The 20020-nt window shown below is 41.3% G+C and overlaps 1 protein-coding gene across 1 annotated transcript; it reads right to left on the reverse strand.

Annotated features, from left to right (window-relative positions):
• Nucleotides 1–204: 204 nt before the first annotated feature.
• SNTN (sentan, cilia apical structure protein) lies at nt 205–14911 on the reverse strand. Its single transcript, XM_003363081.4, has 4 exons — nt 14775–14911; nt 12748–12782; nt 5475–5614; nt 205–1180 (listed from the first exon to the last, which is right to left on the reverse strand). The coding sequence occupies exons 1-4, from the start codon at nt 14882–14884 to the stop codon at nt 1022–1024; spliced, it is 444 nt and encodes a 147-aa protein (XP_003363129.1). The 5' UTR covers nt 14885–14911; the 3' UTR covers nt 205–1021.
• Between the last annotated feature and the right edge of the window lie 5109 nt (nt 14912–20020).

Below are 20020 nucleotides of genomic sequence, written 5' to 3' on the forward strand. Positions count from 1 at the left end.
GGTGGAGGTCTTCCTCTTGAAGGGGTTTTCTTAACATATGTGTGTGAGACTTAAGTATTGGGCTGGGGAGAAAAGGAGAGATGTAATTTAAACTCAGGAATACAGGTGTGGTCATAGTGGGTGTTAGTCCTTGGGACGTGCTCACTTGTAGAGCATAACATCAAGGAGTTGTTAGTTAAACCATAGTCAGAGATTACAAGGGTATTGGGGTTTTTTGGCTTTGTCATGTTTATTTCGATATAATTTACATACAATAAAATTCACCCTTTTCAGTGTGTAGTTCTAGGAGTTTGACAGATGTGTTCAGTCAGGTAACCACTACCACAATCAAGACAGAGAGCGTTTCTATCCCCTCGGAAAGTTCCCTGGTGACCATCTGTGGACAGCTCCACTTCCCACCCACAGCCCTGGCAACCACTCATCTGGTTTTTCTTCCCCTGTAGTTTTGCCTTTCGCAGAATGTCAGTAAAGCATCTCTGACCTTTGAGCCCAGGTTAGGTGATAAGAGCTCTTTCAGCATCCTGCAGGCCTTACCACAATTATCATTATACTGTATATGAATTGATTAATAAATTGTTAAATGTCCGTCTCTTCTGCTGGACTTCTGCAGGCATGTCACAGGGCAGAGACTGTCCTGCTGGTTCATTGCTGTATCCTCAGCAGCACCATCAAGTAGATGCTCAACAAATATTGTTTAATGAACGAATGAATCAATGAGTGACTCAATGACGATAAGGAAAGTACTCTAAGTCATTGTTGATTCAGAAAAGCAATCTGATATTCAGCGGTACCAAATCTATCATATTGTAATGCACCCAGAGACCGTATTATTCAAACATTCCTGAAGAGTATGCACAGAGTTTGGGAGTTATATTGGATCTGAATATTAGCAATCAGAACCATTCCAGGCAATTCCAGATGCACAATCAGTATGTTCAATTAATTAAAAATAAAATGGAAAAATCTTTAATCGTTTAACACTTTTTGCTGCTATTTTGTCTAATGACGTATTTAAAGCTGTTTATTTCGTAGTCTTTACACTCCATATATTTTGTAGCAAATCTGACATTACGGTGATGCTCAAGAGCAAGATCATGAAATCCTCAAAATCAAGCTTATTTTCTGTATGCTCATCAAGTTCAGAAAGGAGGTCTTTGTATTTTTGCTTGGTTTCTTGTCCCTGTAAGAATAAAGAAGAGCCAGTAAAAACTGTGGCACCTTGGTTTTACAGGTAATAGGCAATAACAAACATGTTGTTAACAATAACAAGTCAAGTTGCTACCAGTGCTTCTAGCAATGGGTTATCTCATTGAACCCCACAGTGACCTTATTGAATTCATAGCCTTGGCTACCTCATTCCAGAGCCTACACTCTTAGCTAGTGGGCTCTCCCACCTCTCTACAAACACAGATATTATTATGTTTTCAGATTTTCAAAACATAATCTCTTTCTTATGGAAGATATCCAGTATGTCTCCCATGGAGCAATAAGATTATCCAGAAATATGGAATAAAATATGCTAAAAGAAAATACATGCTTTGGAAGATTGTTCAGCATTTAGCTTGATCAAAAATTAAAACCAAGTTCATAGTCCTCATAAACAGATTGAAGGAAAACATATGCATAGGACATAAATGGAGAGGCTTTTCAGTTTCCAACCACAGCTTGTGAAATATCTTCCCAAGTGGCGTTAAAAACATTAGGTCATTTGATTCCCTGTTATACTGAACTGTGTTTACGTGTAATTCAACCTCAAGTGCTCATCAATATGCTAGCTGCAAAAACCTATCCTTGCAATGACTAAGGCACTTTAGGAATGATGATACATTCCTTGTACAGGCTTAGACCATTCTTGTTTCTCAAGGCTGGTTCTCCTCAAGATCTCACTAACTTTGAGAGTGAAAGTGTTTTCCCTCACCTCCCTCCAAGAGAGCTGAATGCTGTGTTAAAGGGTCGGATTCCAAGACAGAGATAGAAGCACTTTCCTAGTGGAATAGCACACTGCTCAAAGGGTGGGGTTGGCTGTAGGTCTTTCTTCTCCCCTTTTTTCTGCATATTGTAAGAACACAGAGCTGACCAAGGTCTAGTCCTCTTGGGGCCTCACCAGTCATCTTGCTTTTGTATCTTCTCAGCATTGCCTTTAGGTGCTCAGTTTTATTATATCTGACTGGTTATAGAGTGTTGAGATCCCCAAAATGATGTTTAGGCTTATGAGAAAGGATATGTTCCCCTCAGAACCCAGGCCTTAGACGAAAGGTCTAGCTCAGTTTACTGGAGAACTCCATCTGGGGATTTAGGAGAAAGCCCAGTTAGTTATGAAGGGTTGCTGTCTTTTGCCATTGACTCATGTGCCGGTACCTGCCTTACAGAATCTCATGGAGCGGGACGGTTGCTCCAAGGCAACATCCTGACATTATTCTACATGTTTGCTCAGTTAAGCTATGACCATTGATCTTGAGAATGCCTGGGGACGAGCTGTCTCCTCAAGCCCTCTGAAAAACAGCTTCTGCGTGAGGTGCCTCTCATCTGGAGCAGAGGGCAGGATTGCACTGAGGTTGGTGTGTCTCCTGCTAGTCATCCAGAAATGGGTTGCTTTCCTCAGATTTAGCCTACACTGAGGGACACGAGGCTGATGGTGTCTTACCTAATGGTTTTGGTTTTATTTTTTTCCTCTGGTGTTCTCAGAGGGATGATGAATTACGTGAAGAGGATCTGTCCACTAGTCTTCATTTTCATACTTGTTAAAAGCTTGCTGAGGATTTGCCAGGTCACCAGGGAAGGGGTCCTTTTTCTCCCTGGGATGTCATTTCTTTTGGCCTCTGATTCAGGCAAATGTTACAGGATTCATTCACCCACCCTTTCTTTAGAGACTCCCCAGAACTTTTTATCTCTTATCAAATTCTGGCTGAGAAAAATAGCTGTTCTTAAAAAATATTTAGCTCAAAAATAATACATGTTTAGGGGGCTGGCCCCATGGCCAAGTGGTTAAGTTTGTGTGCTCTGCTTTGGTGCCCTGGGGTTTGCTGGTTTGGATCCTGGACACAGACGTGGCACTGCTCATCAAACCATGCTGAGGCGGCGTCCCACAAAGAAGAACTAGAAGGACCTAACTAAGATGTGCAACTATGTACTGGGGCTTTGGGAAGAGAAAAGGAGGAAGATTGGCAACAGATGTTAGCTCAGGGCCTCTCTCCCTCACCTCCCCCCCTCCAAAAGTATATATATAAAAAAATGCATGTTTAATATTGAATATTTAGAAAAAATATTTTTCATAAGGAGAATGTAAAAATAACTCTGTACTCCGTTACCCAAAGATAGCTAACTATTATCAACTTTTCTTTCTAGACATTTTTTTGTGTATCACCCCGTAGACTCTCTCTTCCTGTCTCTCTCTCACACACACTCTTGTATTTAAACCTTACTGAGCAGTAACTGATAAATATAATTGTATATATTTAAAGTGCACAATGTGATGGTTTGATACACTTATACATTGTGGAATGATTACCAAGATCAAGATAATTAACACATTCATCACCTCACGTAGTTAACTTGTGTGTGTGTGACGAGAATGCTTAAGGTCTAATCTGAGCAACTTTCAAGTATACAATACTGTGTAATTAACCATAGTCACCGTGCTGTACATTAGACCCTTAGAACTTCTTCTTCTTATAATTGAAAATTTTTACCCTTTGACCTACATCCCACACTTTCCCCTTCCCTCAGCCCCTGGCAACCACCACTCTATATCCTGTTTCTATGACATTGGCTTTTTAAAAAATCACTTATTTATGGAATCTGAAAGAACAAAACACAAAACGAACAAATTGATTTCACACACTCTTTTGAAATAATCATAGATTCACAGGAAGTTGTCCTTCTGTCCCAGATTCCCCCAGTGGAGGACACTTTATATAACTGTAGTATGCTAAAACCATATATATTTATATTTTAATGAAATTATAATACTTATCTTTTTAATATCTCAGGACACACATAGGACCTTAGAGACTGTTGCAAGGTTTCTCTTGCTCTACCTACCAAGAAATACTGGTGGCTTAGGCTCTGCCTTTGCCTTCTTTTCTTCCTACTCGTTTTCCCTAGGCCCCAGTATTTCTCAAAGTAGGAACACATACTGCTGACAGAATGTAATGCAGGTTTAGGTGATGCAGAATAGGTATTAAATAAGAATTAGTAGTTCTCTATTAATTTCTTTTTTACTAATTTTCACTTTTACCCACTGAATTTACATTTAGAATAGTGACAAAGTGTCCTTATAAAATAAATTTATTTAAATAAAGAGTTAACTTGAAGAAAAAACTTCTAAGTAAATTCTAATGCAGGTGATAGGCAGATAGGGGAGAAATATTGAAGATGGTATTCAGATGACTGAAGTTTGAGAAATATGCCTCTAGGTGATTTAGGTCACTCCCTTCAAGTCAGTGACCATTTGTATACTGCTGATTCTCACTTCCATCTTTTGAGCACAGGTCTCTATTCTACCTCCCAGCTCATATATCCTGCTGCTGTCTGAGTTTCTCCACTTGAATGTTTCATGGATATCTTACGATTCACATATCCTAATACAACTCATCACCTCTCCCCACCCCATCCCACCTCCAATCTGCTAAATCTCCGGCCTTTTTTTTCTCTAGGAATGGGGTTACCACTCATTTCTTCCCACAGTCAGAAACTGGGGTATCATTTGTTCCTCCTGTCCTTCAACCCTCACAGCCAATCAGTTGTCAGATCCTGTTCATTCCACCTTCCAAATGTCTCTCATATTTACCACTCTAGTCCAAACCACCATTGTCTTGTGTTTGGATTACTTCCCCACAGTCATTCTCTTCTTCTTTGTCTCACCCCCATTCCCACTCCAGTCTGATCTGCAGCTGGTGTAACTTCTTAGTCCTGGACACAGAGACCATTCCTCCTTTCCTCCTGCCCTCAGGCTATGCCTCTAAGATTTGGCTTCTCTCCACCTCCCCAGCCTCGTCTCCCACCACTTCTTACTTCCTTCTCCAGTCTCATGAACTACTCACTGGCCCTCCCAGGTCTTTGGCATGCTTTGCAGTCATTGCATATGCTGTTCTTGCTGCATGGAATGCTATAATTCTCACCTCCCTTACCTTGCTAGCTCTTACTCATTCTTCAGATCTCAGCTATACCTTAATTTTTGAGGAGCCCTTCTTTGATCACAACCCCAAGATGGTCCCTCGGGTTTACTCTTTTGCTACATGTTCTACTCTTTCAAGGTCCTTTGAATATTTCTAATTACTTTTTTAGCACATCTCTACTCTGCTTGTTCATTGCATTAACCCAGTGCTCAGCTCACTCCTTGGTATATGGTAGGTGCTCAATAAGCATTTGTTGAATGAAACATTGTGATGGGACCATTGAACTGGAGTTGTTGGTCCTTGAGCTCAGCCATTATGGCGTGACTTCTGTTTTTTCATGTCTGTTAATTCTCTTACCTCTGTGAAGTTCCTAAATTGGGTTTGCAGCAGATTTTTGGCAGTAGGTTTTCCAAGTTTACCATCAGGATCAGAAGAGTTTCTGAAAATCAGAGCTGCAGTGGCGATGGCTTTTTCCAAGTCCGAGCCCTTCCCCAGAGCTGTGAGAGAAGAAATGCACAACAATGTAGCGTAGATTAGAAATAATCTTTCCCTAGATTATGGGGCTATATCTTTCAAGGGAGCTATGAGGAATAGGGTGGAAAGTGCATATCAGTGTAGCCCTGTCTTTGGGCTCTTTGGCCCCTATCTTGGAGTGGGAAGTGGGGGTGTCTGATCCTGAATCTTTAAACGATGGAGGACAAAAGTTCCTTCAGGAGCAATTAGGATTAGTAGAATTAGGATTAGATTTACCACCCGCTTGCCATGTGACCTTGGGAAAACACCTCACCTCTCTAAGTCTTGGTTTCCTGATCTGTAATTTCATTCAGTTATTCAACAAATATAAATAGAGCACCTACTATGTGTTAGGCTTGGTCTCTGGCACTCAGGACACCTCACTGAACAAGAGAGAGTGCTGTTCTTCTGGAGTTTCTATTCTATGTTAGACAGAGCATCACCTCATGCCAGTGTGATAAAAGAGAATGACGTCTAAGACAAGCTCTTTGATATCATCACAGATAAGGCATCTTTTTGCCCCATGGCCTCAAACACAGTGATTTCCCAGCTGGTTTTCCTAGTTTAAACTCTATGAAAAGGTGGTGCTAACTCACTCCTTTCTAGAGGGTAGCACCCAGTGGACACAGAACGGCACAGTGAAGACAAGTCTTATGGTCTTTGTTCCTTAGGCTCCAGTCCATCCCCTATGATCGAATTGCTCACACTTTACAGTCCCTGCATGTCTAACAAGCTTTCTCCCCATCTGGGCTGCAAACTCCGCAAGGCCAGGGATCACACCTGCCTTTTTTATCACTATATTCCCAGTGATGGGCACAAATGTCCACTACATACTAGGTGACAGTAAATGCTGCTGAATGAGTGAATAAGAAGAAAAGAAAATCCCAAATCCCAAAGCTTTCAGCCCAGATAATGTTCAACGATCATGAGGATCAGTCAGAACAATGTGACTTTTATGTTCCCAGTACTCTCCTAAGGGGCCCAGGACACAGAGGTGACAGAAGGTGTGGCCTTTGCCCTCATTTATCCTACAGTCTAGTGGAGTAATAAATAATAATCAAGAGGATATGTATGTATAGATATATATTCGTTTTATACATATTTCATGATGATTTATTTCTCCATATATATGTACGAAACGCATTCAGCTGTGTGTCACTTAACGGGGACGTGGTCTGAGAAATGTGTCATTAGGCAATTTTGTGGTTGTGTGAACATCATCCAGTGCACTTACACAAACCTAGATGGTATAGCCTACTACAACCGAGGCCAAATGGTACTCGTCTTATGGGACCACTCTTGTATATGAGGTCCATTGTTGACTGAAATGTTATGCAGAGCATGACTATTTTTTAACTTGTGATGTATGAGGCAAGGTGCAGAGACAGAAAGAAACAGAAAATTATAGAGTGGGTCTGGGAGGAAAACTACTTAGCTAGGTGGGCTTGGAGGTTCCCGTGAGTAGATTAATATTTAAGCTAAGGTCCATAGCATGAGAAGGAGCCTGCTGTGTAAAAGGGAAGGGGATCAGGCTGCGATTAGTGATGTGCTCAGTCTTCCAAGCTCAGGGAGCAGTATATAAGGGCTCAGATCTGGAGTCTGGCATGTTAGAGGAGCAGAAAGGAAACAATTGTGGCTGGAGTCTAGAAGCTGGAAGGGTGTTTGATTAAGAAAGGTGGGCAGGGCTAGATCACACAAGGCTCGTAGGTCAGGAAAAGAATCAAGGTTTTCTTTAAGGTGGAGAGAGAAGGCATTCATTTTTTTCAAAAAACTTTGAGCCTTGAGAGTTCCATATCTATTTGAGATACAAACCCTTTGTAGGACATGTGATTTGCCAATATTTTCTCTCAGAATGTAAATTGTCTTTTTATTCTGTCAATGGGGTCTTTTGTGGAGGAAAAGTTTTGAAGTTTTATAAAGTCCAATTCACCAATTTTTCCTCTTATGAAAGATTTGTCCTATGTAAAATAGAAAGTTTTATAATTTTATCTTCTACATTTAAATCCACGATCCATTTTCAGCTAATTTTTGTGTAAGATTTGAGACTTCGGTTGAAGTTTATCTTTTTTAACTTGGGGATGACCAATTGCTCTAGCATCAATTATTGAAAGCACAATTTTCCCTTCACTGAATTACTTTAAAAAAATTTTTTTTTTTATTTTTCTCCCAAAGCCCTCGGGTACATAGTTGTGTATTTTTAGTTGTGGGTCCTTCTAGTTGTGGCATGGGGGATGCCACCTCAGCATGGCTTGATGAGCGGTGCCATGTCTGCGCCCAGGATTCGAACTGGCAAAACCCTGGGCCACCAAGGCAGAGCACGCAAACTTAACCACTCAGCCACGGGGCCGGCCCCTGAATTACTTTTGCATCTTTGTCAAAAATCAGTTGGGCGTATTTGTGAAGGTCAGTTTCCAGGACTCTATTCTGTCCCATTCGTCTGTGTGTCTTTCCCTCTGTGAACACTGCACGGGTGTGATTCCTTTAGGCTTATCATTGGGGAGAGTGATTCCTCCTACTTTCTTCTTTTTCACAATTATTTTGGCTATTCTAGGGCCTTTCCCTTTCCATATAAAGTTTAGAATAAGCTTGTCGGTTTTCAAAAAGCTTGAATTGAGATAGGAATTGCATTAAACCTAGAGAGAAATTTGGGGAGAACTGATATCTTTACTATATTCACTCTTCGAATCTGTGAACACAGTGTTTCTCCATCGTTATACCATTTTATAGATGAACAAAGGATATAATCTTGCTGAGCACACACTACTAGGAAGTGGCAGAGCTTAAATTTGAATCTGTGTTGGAAACATAAGCCTCGTGAAGACAGGGATTTTTTGTCTGTCTTGGAATCTTCGGCACTTAGCATGGTGCCTGGCACATAGTAGGTGCGTCACAAATATTTGTTGAATGAATGTCTGCAAAACTGGTGTCCTCAACGTCTTAGTCCTTGATTTCTAACCTGATTTCTGATCCTCAGTCTCACCTGGCTTATGGCTTGTGCCTTACGTTTCCTAATCCTGTCTGCTTGTCCACTGGCTGCCCCTCTGTCTAGCCTAGAGCTCCAGCCTTGGAGAATTGGATTCTGTTTTTAGCTCTTGCCCTCCCCTGTATCTCTAGTCACCTCTTCCCGTCACCTCTGCCGTATCCAGGAAACCCATATTCAGAATTGGGATTCTCCTCAGTTACCCAACATTTCCCTGCTCATCAAAATACAAGGAGATGCGCATATTTCTTTTAGCTGGTGGTCTGCCTTTCCGGGGTATGTGTGTTTGAAGTTGGAGGGGCACTGCTTCTCTTTTAAACGGTGGTATGTTGAATTTAAGTGACTGAAGAATAAACTCTGTTTCTAAATAGTCCTGTCTTTAAGAAGCAAATTGCTTAGAGGAAATTCCTTAATTCCTTAAGAGATAAATATTCCCTCTGTAATTTTGACCAGTTGACTTATTAATTAATAACCAAGAGTAATTAGGGAGGGTTTTAGTATGAGCTGTTCTACTGCTCTGAGACTTTTCATGGGGAATAGTATCCTCTTGCTCTCCTGGCTGTGCCCTTCTGGCAAGAGGAAGGGGTGGATTTCCAAGGTGTGAATGAGCTTGCAAATAATGACAGACACCTTCCTTGTTCACTGTGTGCCAGGTGCCTTTCAAATATAATCTAATTTAATGCTTAGTAAAATCTACACAGACAGGTACTATTTGTGTCTCAATTTTACATATTGGAAATTTACACAATGAGAGATTAAGAATTTTAAATTCACACTGCTCAGAAGTGGCAGAAGAAAGATCTGAAAGTCTGTCTGACTTCAAAACCTATAGAAAGACCTGCCGCTTTGAACTATCTCTCACGGAGGCTGTGGAACCCAGACATTTCCCAACCCTCCGATGAAGTTCAGGTCTGCCTGCACTCTAGATGGGGACTCCATCTGGCCTAGCCAACTTCTCTTCCTTCTCCTCCATTCTTTTAAACACAGCATACCTTTTTTTCCTGACTGTAAAATAGGATATGCTTATGGTAAAAACAGAACTAGAAAATATTAAAAATAAAAGTTAACAAGGAGCTCCGGTTATCCTACCAACACTAACGATCCTTTGCGAGGCGTTTCGGTTTCCTGTTTTTATGGTTGGGTTCTTCCATTAATAAACCCAGCATGTGGCCTCCTAATTCCTGCCCTGTCTGCCTCATGGAGTTGTGAGCAAATCTGTGAAAGCGTATTGTAAAGGGCTAAGTGCTATTAAAAATGCAAAGGATTGATGTTTTTCTTTCGGTGTCTTTTATCGGCTCTCCTGCCTCTGGAGTAGGGGTGTTGGAGAGGGTGTTAAACCAGGCACTTCATGTTGACCTCTCTTGCTATTTCCTACCTTACTTTTTACACTTTAATAATACTAAACTGTGGTTTGTTCCTCACATATTCTATTCTCCTAACACGTATTTATTGGCAAGTATTTATTGGACAATAAATAGGACAGGACCATACCCTGTCCTACTTCGGGGGGTAGAGCAGTGAGCACTATGAAGAGAACAATCCTTGATTTCCCGGAGCTTGCGTTCGGGGGGACAATAGTAATGAACAATTATGGAGCTCATAATCTGTATGCCAGCCACTCCTCCAGGGGATGCACATGATTCAACTCATTTAATTCTTATATCAGCCCTCTTAGCTGGGTCCTGGTATCACCCCCACTTTATAGGTGAGGAAACTGAGGCACAGAAAGGTCAAGTAGCTTGCTCAAGCTCACACAGTCAGTCTGATCCCTCACCCTGAAGCACTGCCTCTAGATGTTGTTTTTCAGGCAGTGTGTTTTGCAGGACTCTTTCCCAAATCCACAGGTGGAGCTACACATGCCTCCTTTGTGCCTTACCGCTTCCCTCAACGTAAACTTATCATAACCCTCCCACCGAAGTACTCTGTTTGTCTAAATTACCTCCTAGATTAGTGCAGTGCAAAAGAAATGTAATAATAAATGTAGCCATAATTATAACTTAAAACTTTTTAGTAGTCACATTAAAAACATAGAAAGAAACAGATAAAATTATTTTTAATAACATATTTTATTTAACCCAATATATCAAAAATATTATCATTTCAACATGTGATCAATATAAACAAATTGTTGAGATATATAAGTGGCTCTTAAATCTGCCATGTATTTTACACTTACAGCACATTTCAACTTAAACTGGTCACACTTCAAGTATTCAATGTCTACACATGGCTGGTAGCTACCGTTGGACAGTGAGATTCTAGACTGTCGGTTCCCTGAGGGCAGTTACTGCATCTTATCCATCTTTGCATTGATTCCCAGGCCCTGGCGTGTTGTAGGCCTTAGTATATGTGTGTTGAACTGGGCTGACTTGAACTTCAGAACAATTCTTTGCCTGTTTCTCCTCACCTGCCCTGGAACATGGAACACTAAACATTAAGCATTGATCTAGTGAGTTCCTCACACTTCAGTGTGATAGAAACACAACTCTCAGTATAGCAAGGTGTCAGAATCATCTCCTTTTAGAATTTTTGCTAATATTAGTTATTTTTGCAGATGGAGACCTATGGGAGAGAAGTGGTTTGTCCAAGTTCACATGAGTAGTATGCAGCAGAACTAAACGCTAGGTCTCTGTTCTTTTCTCGCTAGATCAATAGTTTCCCCAATACACTAGTACTTCTCAAACTTTTCCACTATAAAACTACTTAGGATGCTAGAGGCAAATATGTACTCATCCCTCATTTCTTCCCCTCAGGAGATCAAGGGCATAAGGCCAATTAGCCAGGAGAGAAAATATATGTTCATATTGACTTCTGTTCCATGATCTACCCATGTCTGATTTCAGTGAATAACATTTAAAATTACTATACCATTGAATAAAACAGATTCTGGGAAGATAAGCTATGTTTATCCTATGTTTACTTAAGGACTGGGAATAAATGTGGCCTAATGGCCCAATGTAAGAAGTCTGGTGCTAAGAATGGTTTGTATTTGTGTGTGTGTGTGTGTGTGTGTGTGTTGGGGGGTGAGGGTTATAGAGAGTTACAATTCTTCTCAACTTCCCAGGGGAAGTTGTATTAGAAATGTCACGGATATTTATCATGTCATGGACATGATGCTGTCATGGACAATTGTCAAAAGTACCTGAAATTGGGGCTGACCCTGTGGCCGAGTGGTTAAGTTCGTGCGCTCTGCTTCAGTGGCCCAGTGTTTCGTTGGTTCCGATCCTGGGCGTGGACATGGCACTGCTCATCAAACTACGCTGAGGCAGTGTCCCACATGTCACAACTAGAAGGACTCACAACTAAAATATACAACTATGTACTGGGGGACTTTGGGGAGAAAAAGGAAAAAAAATAAGATCTTCAAAAAAAAAAAAAAAGTACCTGAAATTGTAAAAACAGAAACCATGGGTCTTTTGTGTTGTGATAGTGTAAAAATAATATTTTCATCAAGATGAAGATTTATTTAAATAAAAACATAAAGAGTCTCCTTTGGAGACATTGGCCAGCCATCTGGGAGGAACAACAATATAGTTCATATAGTCATGTCCAGCTGTGCTCGTTGCTCTGTAAACATTTTAAGCCACACAGTTTAGAATAAGATAATGACTTAAGTATATGAGTGTCTTTTTTTCTTATACTATTTTTCCATGGCAAAATTGTTAGCTCCAAAGCTATTTTACTTATAAAATTGAATTCTGAGGGAAATATGCACATTTTGGGAGTTGGCCACACTGTGGTTTTACTCAATCAACACAGGCAGTTGGGGGCTGATTGCATCCTGAGTTCCACCGAGCCGTCATGAGTCAGATACTGACGGTCTTGCTCTGGACACACTGAGGATGCCGCCCATGGAGAAGCAACTGAGCACGGTGGGAAGAACACTGAATTAGGAGTCAGGGGATTCATGCTCTCATCTTCACGCAGGCTTTAATGGGCTGTCTAAGTTTGGGGGAGCTAATTCCGATCACAGGACCTTAGTTCCCAAATCTTTAAAAAGAACACCATGAATGTTGGATAATGTATCCACAAGTTCCCTTACATCTCTGGCACTCTCTGATGTCGTGTTATTTTTAACTCATGGCGTGCTGTCATGGTAGAGGAGAAACACACACATCTCATTCATCCATGCCTTACCTTTTATTGAAGCCAGTTGTTTGGATATTGAAATGCTGCCAACAAAATGAAAGAAACATAATGATTCTGGGAGTTTGGGTGTTGATATCAGCATCTAAAGTAGAGCAATACAATGATTTGAAGATTAACTTATTTTCAGTAAACATTCACTTAGCATTCTGGTGGAGCAGCAATCTGTCTTTCAAAAGCCTTTCTCCCCTGGCCACATAGTAAGCTAATGCTTGACCTTGGCTGGCCAGCTAGCCCACCTGTCTTAGTCTTTCTTGCACTTATGTGGCCATGTGACTAAATTCCCTCCAATGGAGAAGGCGTAGAGGATGGATTGCCTTCCATGTAAGCTCTTCTGTGCTCTTTCCCATTTCCAGCCGACTAGCATAGAAATTATTGGGGATACTTTTGAAGCCACATGTTGAAGCCACAAGCCACACCAGCCTGCGTCCCTACATGGCTGCATGAAGTAAAACTGCCACAGACTTGGAATCTCCACTCTGAACTATCACATGAAAAGTAAAAAATAACTTCTTGTCCTGCAAAACTCTGAGGATTTGAAGTTTCTTTGTTCCGGCAGCTTAGCCTACCTGAGAATCTGGGTACTGTGCTGGGGGGTGGGGATGCATCAGTGAATGATAGAGACATGTTCCTGCACTCTTGGGGCTTAGAGTCTAGTGCAAAAGACAGATTTTAAACAAGTAATTCAATAAAGAGTAATGGCAGAGCACATGCGGAGGGCAGGGAAGGACAAACCAGTCTGCAGGTCAGGGTAATGGCATTTTAGCTGAGCCTAATGAATTAGTAGGTAAGGAATGAGGAAGAGTGTTCCAAGCAGAGGGAAGAGGGTGTGCTGAGGGCCAGAAGTGGGAGAAAGCATGGTATGATGAAAGAACCAAAGGGGGTACTTGTGGCTGGACCTGGAGAAGGAAGGAGATAGTGGTGGAATGTGAGGCTGCAATCAAGGGTAGGGCCCAGAGCATGCTGGGCCTTATGAAGGACTCAGGTTGTTCTCCTAAGAGTAATGGGAAGGGAAGGAATGACGTGATCAAAATTGCATTTGGGGAAGTTATTTCACCTGATATTTCAAAAGGAGATCAGAAAGGGGCCAGATGGGAGGCAGGAAGATGAATCTTGCTCCCTTACAAACAGCAAACCAGAGTTTGCTTGATATTTCAACCCCTAATGGCTGGAGTGGTTTTTAGGAAAGCCAATAAGAACGATAGACCTTGGTTGTATCTTTGACAACTCCTTAAAGGAAACTTTTGGATTCAAGATCTGGTTCTGGCACTAACTAATCAAGAGATCATCACCTTTGGGGACCTCATTTTTCTAATGTGTAAAATTAGGAAGCTGGATTCCATGATATCTTGGAGCTTTTATGGTCTTCTTGGTGAGCTATTCTTGATTTTATAAAAACTTTGCACCATTATTATCTCCTTCATAAAGTAAAGGATGTGCCATCTTTTCACTTTGCATAACATGCACTTGCAACGTGGCCTGTGTTATTTTCTATTGCCATGATTTCCTTCTCTAGCCTGTGAGGCCCCTGAGAGCAAGAGCTATATAGTTTTATCTCCATATCTTCCACCCCCCGTCTAGCAGAGTACACAGCACTTGTTAAATGTTCAAGAAAGATTTTTAACTAAAGTATGTCCCCTAAATGAAATTACACAAGAAATAATAGTGTTCATTTATTACCCATAATTTTACACATTTGAATGATATGAAACAACTTCCCTCTGTCATGGATAATTTGAAAGAATATGTTATGCAGTTAAAATCATTACCAATTTTGATTTACAAATGTTTTTCAAGAGACAAAGATATTTGTGTTAATTGTATCATCTTTTCAGTTTGCAATCAAAGCTGCAAATTTTTTCTCTTTGTTTTTCCAACTCAATTTATAGCTGGATTGGGATGTGTAACAGGCACCAAACTTGCAGTATCTTGGCTATCATTTTGTTGACATGAATTCTTTGGAAATACACCCGCAAGCTTAAGTGAAATTCAATAAAGGAGAGCCAAGTGCCACTGACCTTTTGGGCATTTTCCTAGATGTTAAAGTAGATGTTGGGGCTGCAGAAGGATTGGGTTCCCCTTCCAAGTGGAGTGCTTGGTCCTGGGTGCTGTGCATACAGCCACACATACTCTGGTCTCCTGTTGTATGTTGGCCCTTTCTAAGCAACAATCACTTGCCAACTGTTACTATTGTCATTCACTCCATGACAACTGTACAACAGCACTGTCAGAAGAGCTTTTCCCTAGTGTTATTGTATGTAGACATTAAACCATTCATGCATTCAACAAATATTTGAGTGCCTCCTGTGGGTCAGGCACTTTGCAAGATGGTGGGTACACAACAGTGAGCAAAATCAAACATGGACCCTGATATCAGAGAGCTTAATGGGGAAGACTGATATAAATCAAGTAATCACACAAAAAAATTGCACCTGTGAACAATACCATGCAAGGGGATGCCATGAGATTGGCATCAGTCGAGGAGGTCTGGGAGGCATCCTGGGAAAGTGATGTTTGATGATGAGTAGGAGTTAAGTAGGTGAAAAGGAAAGACATCCACATTGTAGGCAGAAAGGATAGCCTGTGCTAAGCCCAGTGGCAGGAAGGAGTGTGGTCATCAGGAAGGACTGAAAGAAGTCCAGTGTGGTGGGAGCAGAGAGGCCAAGGGAGAGTGAGGCTCCATTGAGGATGAAGAGGAGGCATGGTGGGTAGACCATCAGAAACTTGCCACAGTAGGGGATTCTCATTCTATGTTGAAAGAATAGGAAACCACTTGTGAGTTTTAAGCAAAGAGGTTATAAGCTGGATTTACATTTTGGAAAAATCACTCTGGCTTCAGTGTGGATAATGGTTTAGAGAGAAGGGCAGAGTAAATTCAGGAAGACCAGTGGGGTGGCTGTTTCACTTGTGTTAGTTAAGAGCTCTTTCTGTAAAACCCAGGGGATGTGTCAACTCAGTCAAATGAGTCTGATTCGGGGAAGACAGGACCAACGATTACTTAGATCACTGGTGAGTTGATGGGGGAGAGGAGATAGGTCTCAAGAGAAGCTAAGAATAGTCACTGTTCGGGCTTCAAGTTGGCTCCAGGGACACTGCAATCTTGTTACTGCATCATTGGTCATTGTTCCACCATATGGCCATATCACTCTCTCATTGCTTGCTTCTCTTTGTGAGTTTTCTTTTCTCTCCTCCCTCTATCTCCTGACTAATTTCCTTAGCATTTTTCATTTAAATTTGGGAGAGAGAGTTTGATTGGCCTCGCTAATTACTGTTGTCCATATTGGTCAGAGTTTAAATGCTAACCTAGCCCATAGATTGTCAGTTAGCCCACCCCATAGATTGTCAGTTAGCCTATACAATTATCTCCCTTAGATCAGGTGATGACCCTGTGCCAACCTCACTGCTTGAGTTAAAACCTAGAGCTAGTCTTCTCAGCAGAGGGCTCTGGGCAGGTTTCCCAGAATCCAGATTTGTAACAAACACTCCAGATGGTCCTGACGTGGACGGCATTGGAGAACTGTTGGTAGTGGTTGAAAAGAGGCTCTGGAGTAGAAAGATCTGAGTTTGAATTCTGACTCTGCCACTTACTAGTTGTGTTACCTGGGATAAGATCTTTAAAACTGCTATGTCCACTTTCTCATCTGTAAAATAATGCTTTCCTCATGGAATTATTGTGAATACTAGATGAGTTAATGTTGGTGAAGCACTCAGCACAGTGTCTGAAACATGAGGAGTAATCAATATATCAGAGTCATGGAGAAGATGATGTTAGAGATGACTGTGTCATCAGGGTCCCGGCAGGACCCAGAATCTAACTCAGATGGTACCGGAGACATCTATGAAAGGATTACTCAGTGGGCAGGGTTAGGAAAGTAAACATGGATGTTGAGACATCCAGAGACTAGCACCCTTGTGAGACTTACCACCCTTAGGCGTGAAGGGGCAAGGAGAGGAAATCGCATTATGGAGCCCAGTGAGAGCTGGATTCTTGAAGCAGGGACCACTTGACAGTGCTGTGGTGGAAGGGAGGCAGCCATGGCTAGAAATCAGGCAAAGCAGGGAGGGAGTGGAGAAGAAACACCCCATGCTCTGACCTCCAGCCTGTGTAGCAAGCGAGCCGGGGAAGTGGAGTCTGTAGGAATCAGCCTCCTAGGGCATAGAGAAGGGCAGAGAACGGAATAGGAGAGAGGGTGAACAAATGGACAAGAAAGAGTATGATGATGCAATGATGATGATAATGATAATGATGATGTCTATGACGATGATGATGGTGATGAAGATGGAAGCAAAATACTAGGAATCAGGTTTATTGCTAACCTTCTCGTGAAAAAACCATTAAAAAAATTCCTCGGTTAACCTGGCCCTTTGGCAAAATGAGGGGGGCACTTGAGTGTACTGAGCTAGGTATCAGTTTGGGGAAAGGAAAGTTGTGGATGGCAAGCAGGGGTTTGACGAATGATTCCATGTGGACTGATAGACAAGCACACGAGACCACCTTTACCACATGATGTTGCCTCTTAGTGCACTATTTGGTCATTGAAATGAGAACTGCAGTTCTTGTTCCTCAGGTGACAGCCAGCTCTCTTAAATCCTATGAGACATCTTACCGGAATATTCTAACCCAAATTAACCTCTTCTTCCTCTCCCTATCCCCGAAGCACATTTTACCTCTATTTTAATACCTCTGATTGTCTGCTTCATATCTGTAATTAGTTAAGATTTGTCTTTTCTTCTCACTAGGTTATGAGTATTATAATAATAAGGATAATAATAATAAATAGCATTGATTTAAACCTCCTAAGTGCCAGACATTGTGCTCTGCACTTTGCATGCCCCTTCGCCTTCAGTTCTTAGAACGCTCTTTTGGTGGCACTGTGGTTATTGTCTGCATTGTGCAGATGCCTTACATGGATGAGGAGATCAGGGCTTGCTCAAGAGCATCCAGCTAATAGGACTTGGGATTCAAGCACAGGTCTTTCTGCCTGCAAGAATCAAGCTCTCAACCACTATCTCCTCAGCAAGGACTATGCCTTAATTATCTTCACATCTTCCTCTCAGGATCTAGCACCATGCTCAGGAAGTGTTTATGAAAGTGGATGTTTGTTGACTACCGTGTGGCCCAGGATGTGGAGTGTGACATCCACTGGGGAAAGCTGGGCATATATCTCCTGCTGGGAGATCCATAGTGTTCAATGTTCCCTTCCTGCTTTCAGAGGAACCTGAGATGGAAATGGAATCCCCAAGAAGAAGGTGTCATGCTCACCAAAGGAAGAGAAGCCAAGGAGGAAGAGTGCGTTTTGCACGCAGCAGAGCCTCAAAAACTATCCATTTGAATATACTGCAGTTCATGTATGCATTGTCCTGTTGATGGATATTTGAATTGTTTCTAGTTTTGGACTATTACAAATAAAGCTGCTATGAACATTTTTCTACAAGTACTTTTGAGTACTTATGCACTCATTTCTCTTGGATATATAACTAGGAGTGGAACTAATGGGTCCTAGGGTAGATAATGTTTAGTTTTCTTGGAAACTGCCAAATACTTTTCCAAAGGGATTGTTCCGTTTTATACTTCCACCAATAATATGTGAGAGTATGGAATATAATCGACATCCTCAACAAAACTTGGCATTGCCAGTCTTTTTTAAGCTTTATTTATTGTGGTATCGCAGTGTCATTTTAATTCGCGTTTCCTTGATGACTAATGATAATGATAGTGAGTAGCTTTTCATATGCTTAGGCCATTTGGTTATCTTCTATGGAATACTACTTATCAATAAAAAAGGAGAAACTACAAACACACCCCAAAACGTGAATAAATTGGAAACCCAACATGTTGAATAAAGAAGCCAGACATGAAAAGAATATATATGCCATATGATTCTATTTATATGAAGTTCAAGAATAAGAAAAACTACTCTATGGGGAGAGAAGGTAAAATAGTGGTTACCTTTGGAAACAGCATGAGGGGACTTTTGGGGACTAATGACAATGCTTTATATCTCGATGTGGGAGGTGGTCAAATGGGTCTATACAGATCTTCCTCAACTTATGATGGTGTTACGTCCTGAGAAACCCACCGTAAGTTGAAAATATCGTAAGTCAAAAATGTATTTAATGCACCTAGCCCAGCCAACATCACAGCTTAGCCTAGCCTACCTTAAACATGCTCAGAACACTTACATTAGCCTACAGTGGGGGAAGCTCATCTAACACAAAGCCTATTTTATAATAAAGTATTGACTATCTCATGTAGTTTATTGAACACCGTACTGAAAGTGAAATACAGAATGGTTGGATGGGGACAGAATGGCTGTCAACGTATCGGTTGTTCACCCTCCTGATCATGTGGCTCACTGCGAGCTGCAGCTCGCTGCCCACTGCCCAGCATCACGAGAGAGTATCGTACCACATATCGCTAGCCTGGGAAAAATGTCAAAATTCAAAATCTAAAGTACGGTTTCTACAGAATGCATATTGCTTGTGCATCATCATAAAGTCAAAAAATTGTAAGTTGAACCATCGTAAGTTGGGGACTGTCTATCCATGCATACGAAAATTTTACTTCAATAAAACTTACTAAGATTTTGCCAAATGAATTTCATTTGAAGAATGAAGTTAAGGAAGCTTGGGTCTCCTCATTTTGAGGATGCTCTCAAGGAAGGCATTGATCATACTCTTCCACAAAACACCACTGTGGTCCCCGGGCTAAGGGAAAAATACCGCTCCACTCCTTGGCCCACTAATGCTCTGATCTTGTCTTTGAGTACCGCCCTTTCTTCCACCAGGCAAGATACCCCTTAGTCTCAGAAACATACTTCTCCAACTAAGTATGTCTTCAATTCTATTAATGAAGAAGCTCCTTTTCTTTCCAATGGGAACTTAATAGAAATAATTTAGTTTACTGAGTTCTTCTTCAATTTTGTTGCCACAAACTCTGTAGAATAAACTGCAAAGTTGGCCTCCAGGAACTGGGATGACTTGTATTGATTTTTTTTCAAGACCTAATCTAATTCTGTTATTCTATAGCCAGCTCTGTTCCTTTTCTGCAGTAAAAGGAGACCAGAAACTTACTCTCTTTGTTGCTGAGACAGTATCTTATACTGTAGCCAGGCAATGGCACTCTTAGTTTTAGATGGCAGTGTCATTGCAGCCCCTGGCACTGGCCCCTCCCTGCCACTTTGCTTTTCCTTGATTGATCTTGCCAAGATAGGAAGCAAGTGCAAAAGGACAGTGAAACAAACTTATATAGCTAGATTTTGTT

This window comes from Equus caballus, chromosome 16 (assembly GCF_041296265.1).
Source record: "Equus caballus isolate H_3958 breed thoroughbred chromosome 16, TB-T2T, whole genome shotgun sequence".
Classification (NCBI taxonomy): domain Eukaryota; kingdom Metazoa; phylum Chordata; class Mammalia; order Perissodactyla; family Equidae; genus Equus; species Equus caballus.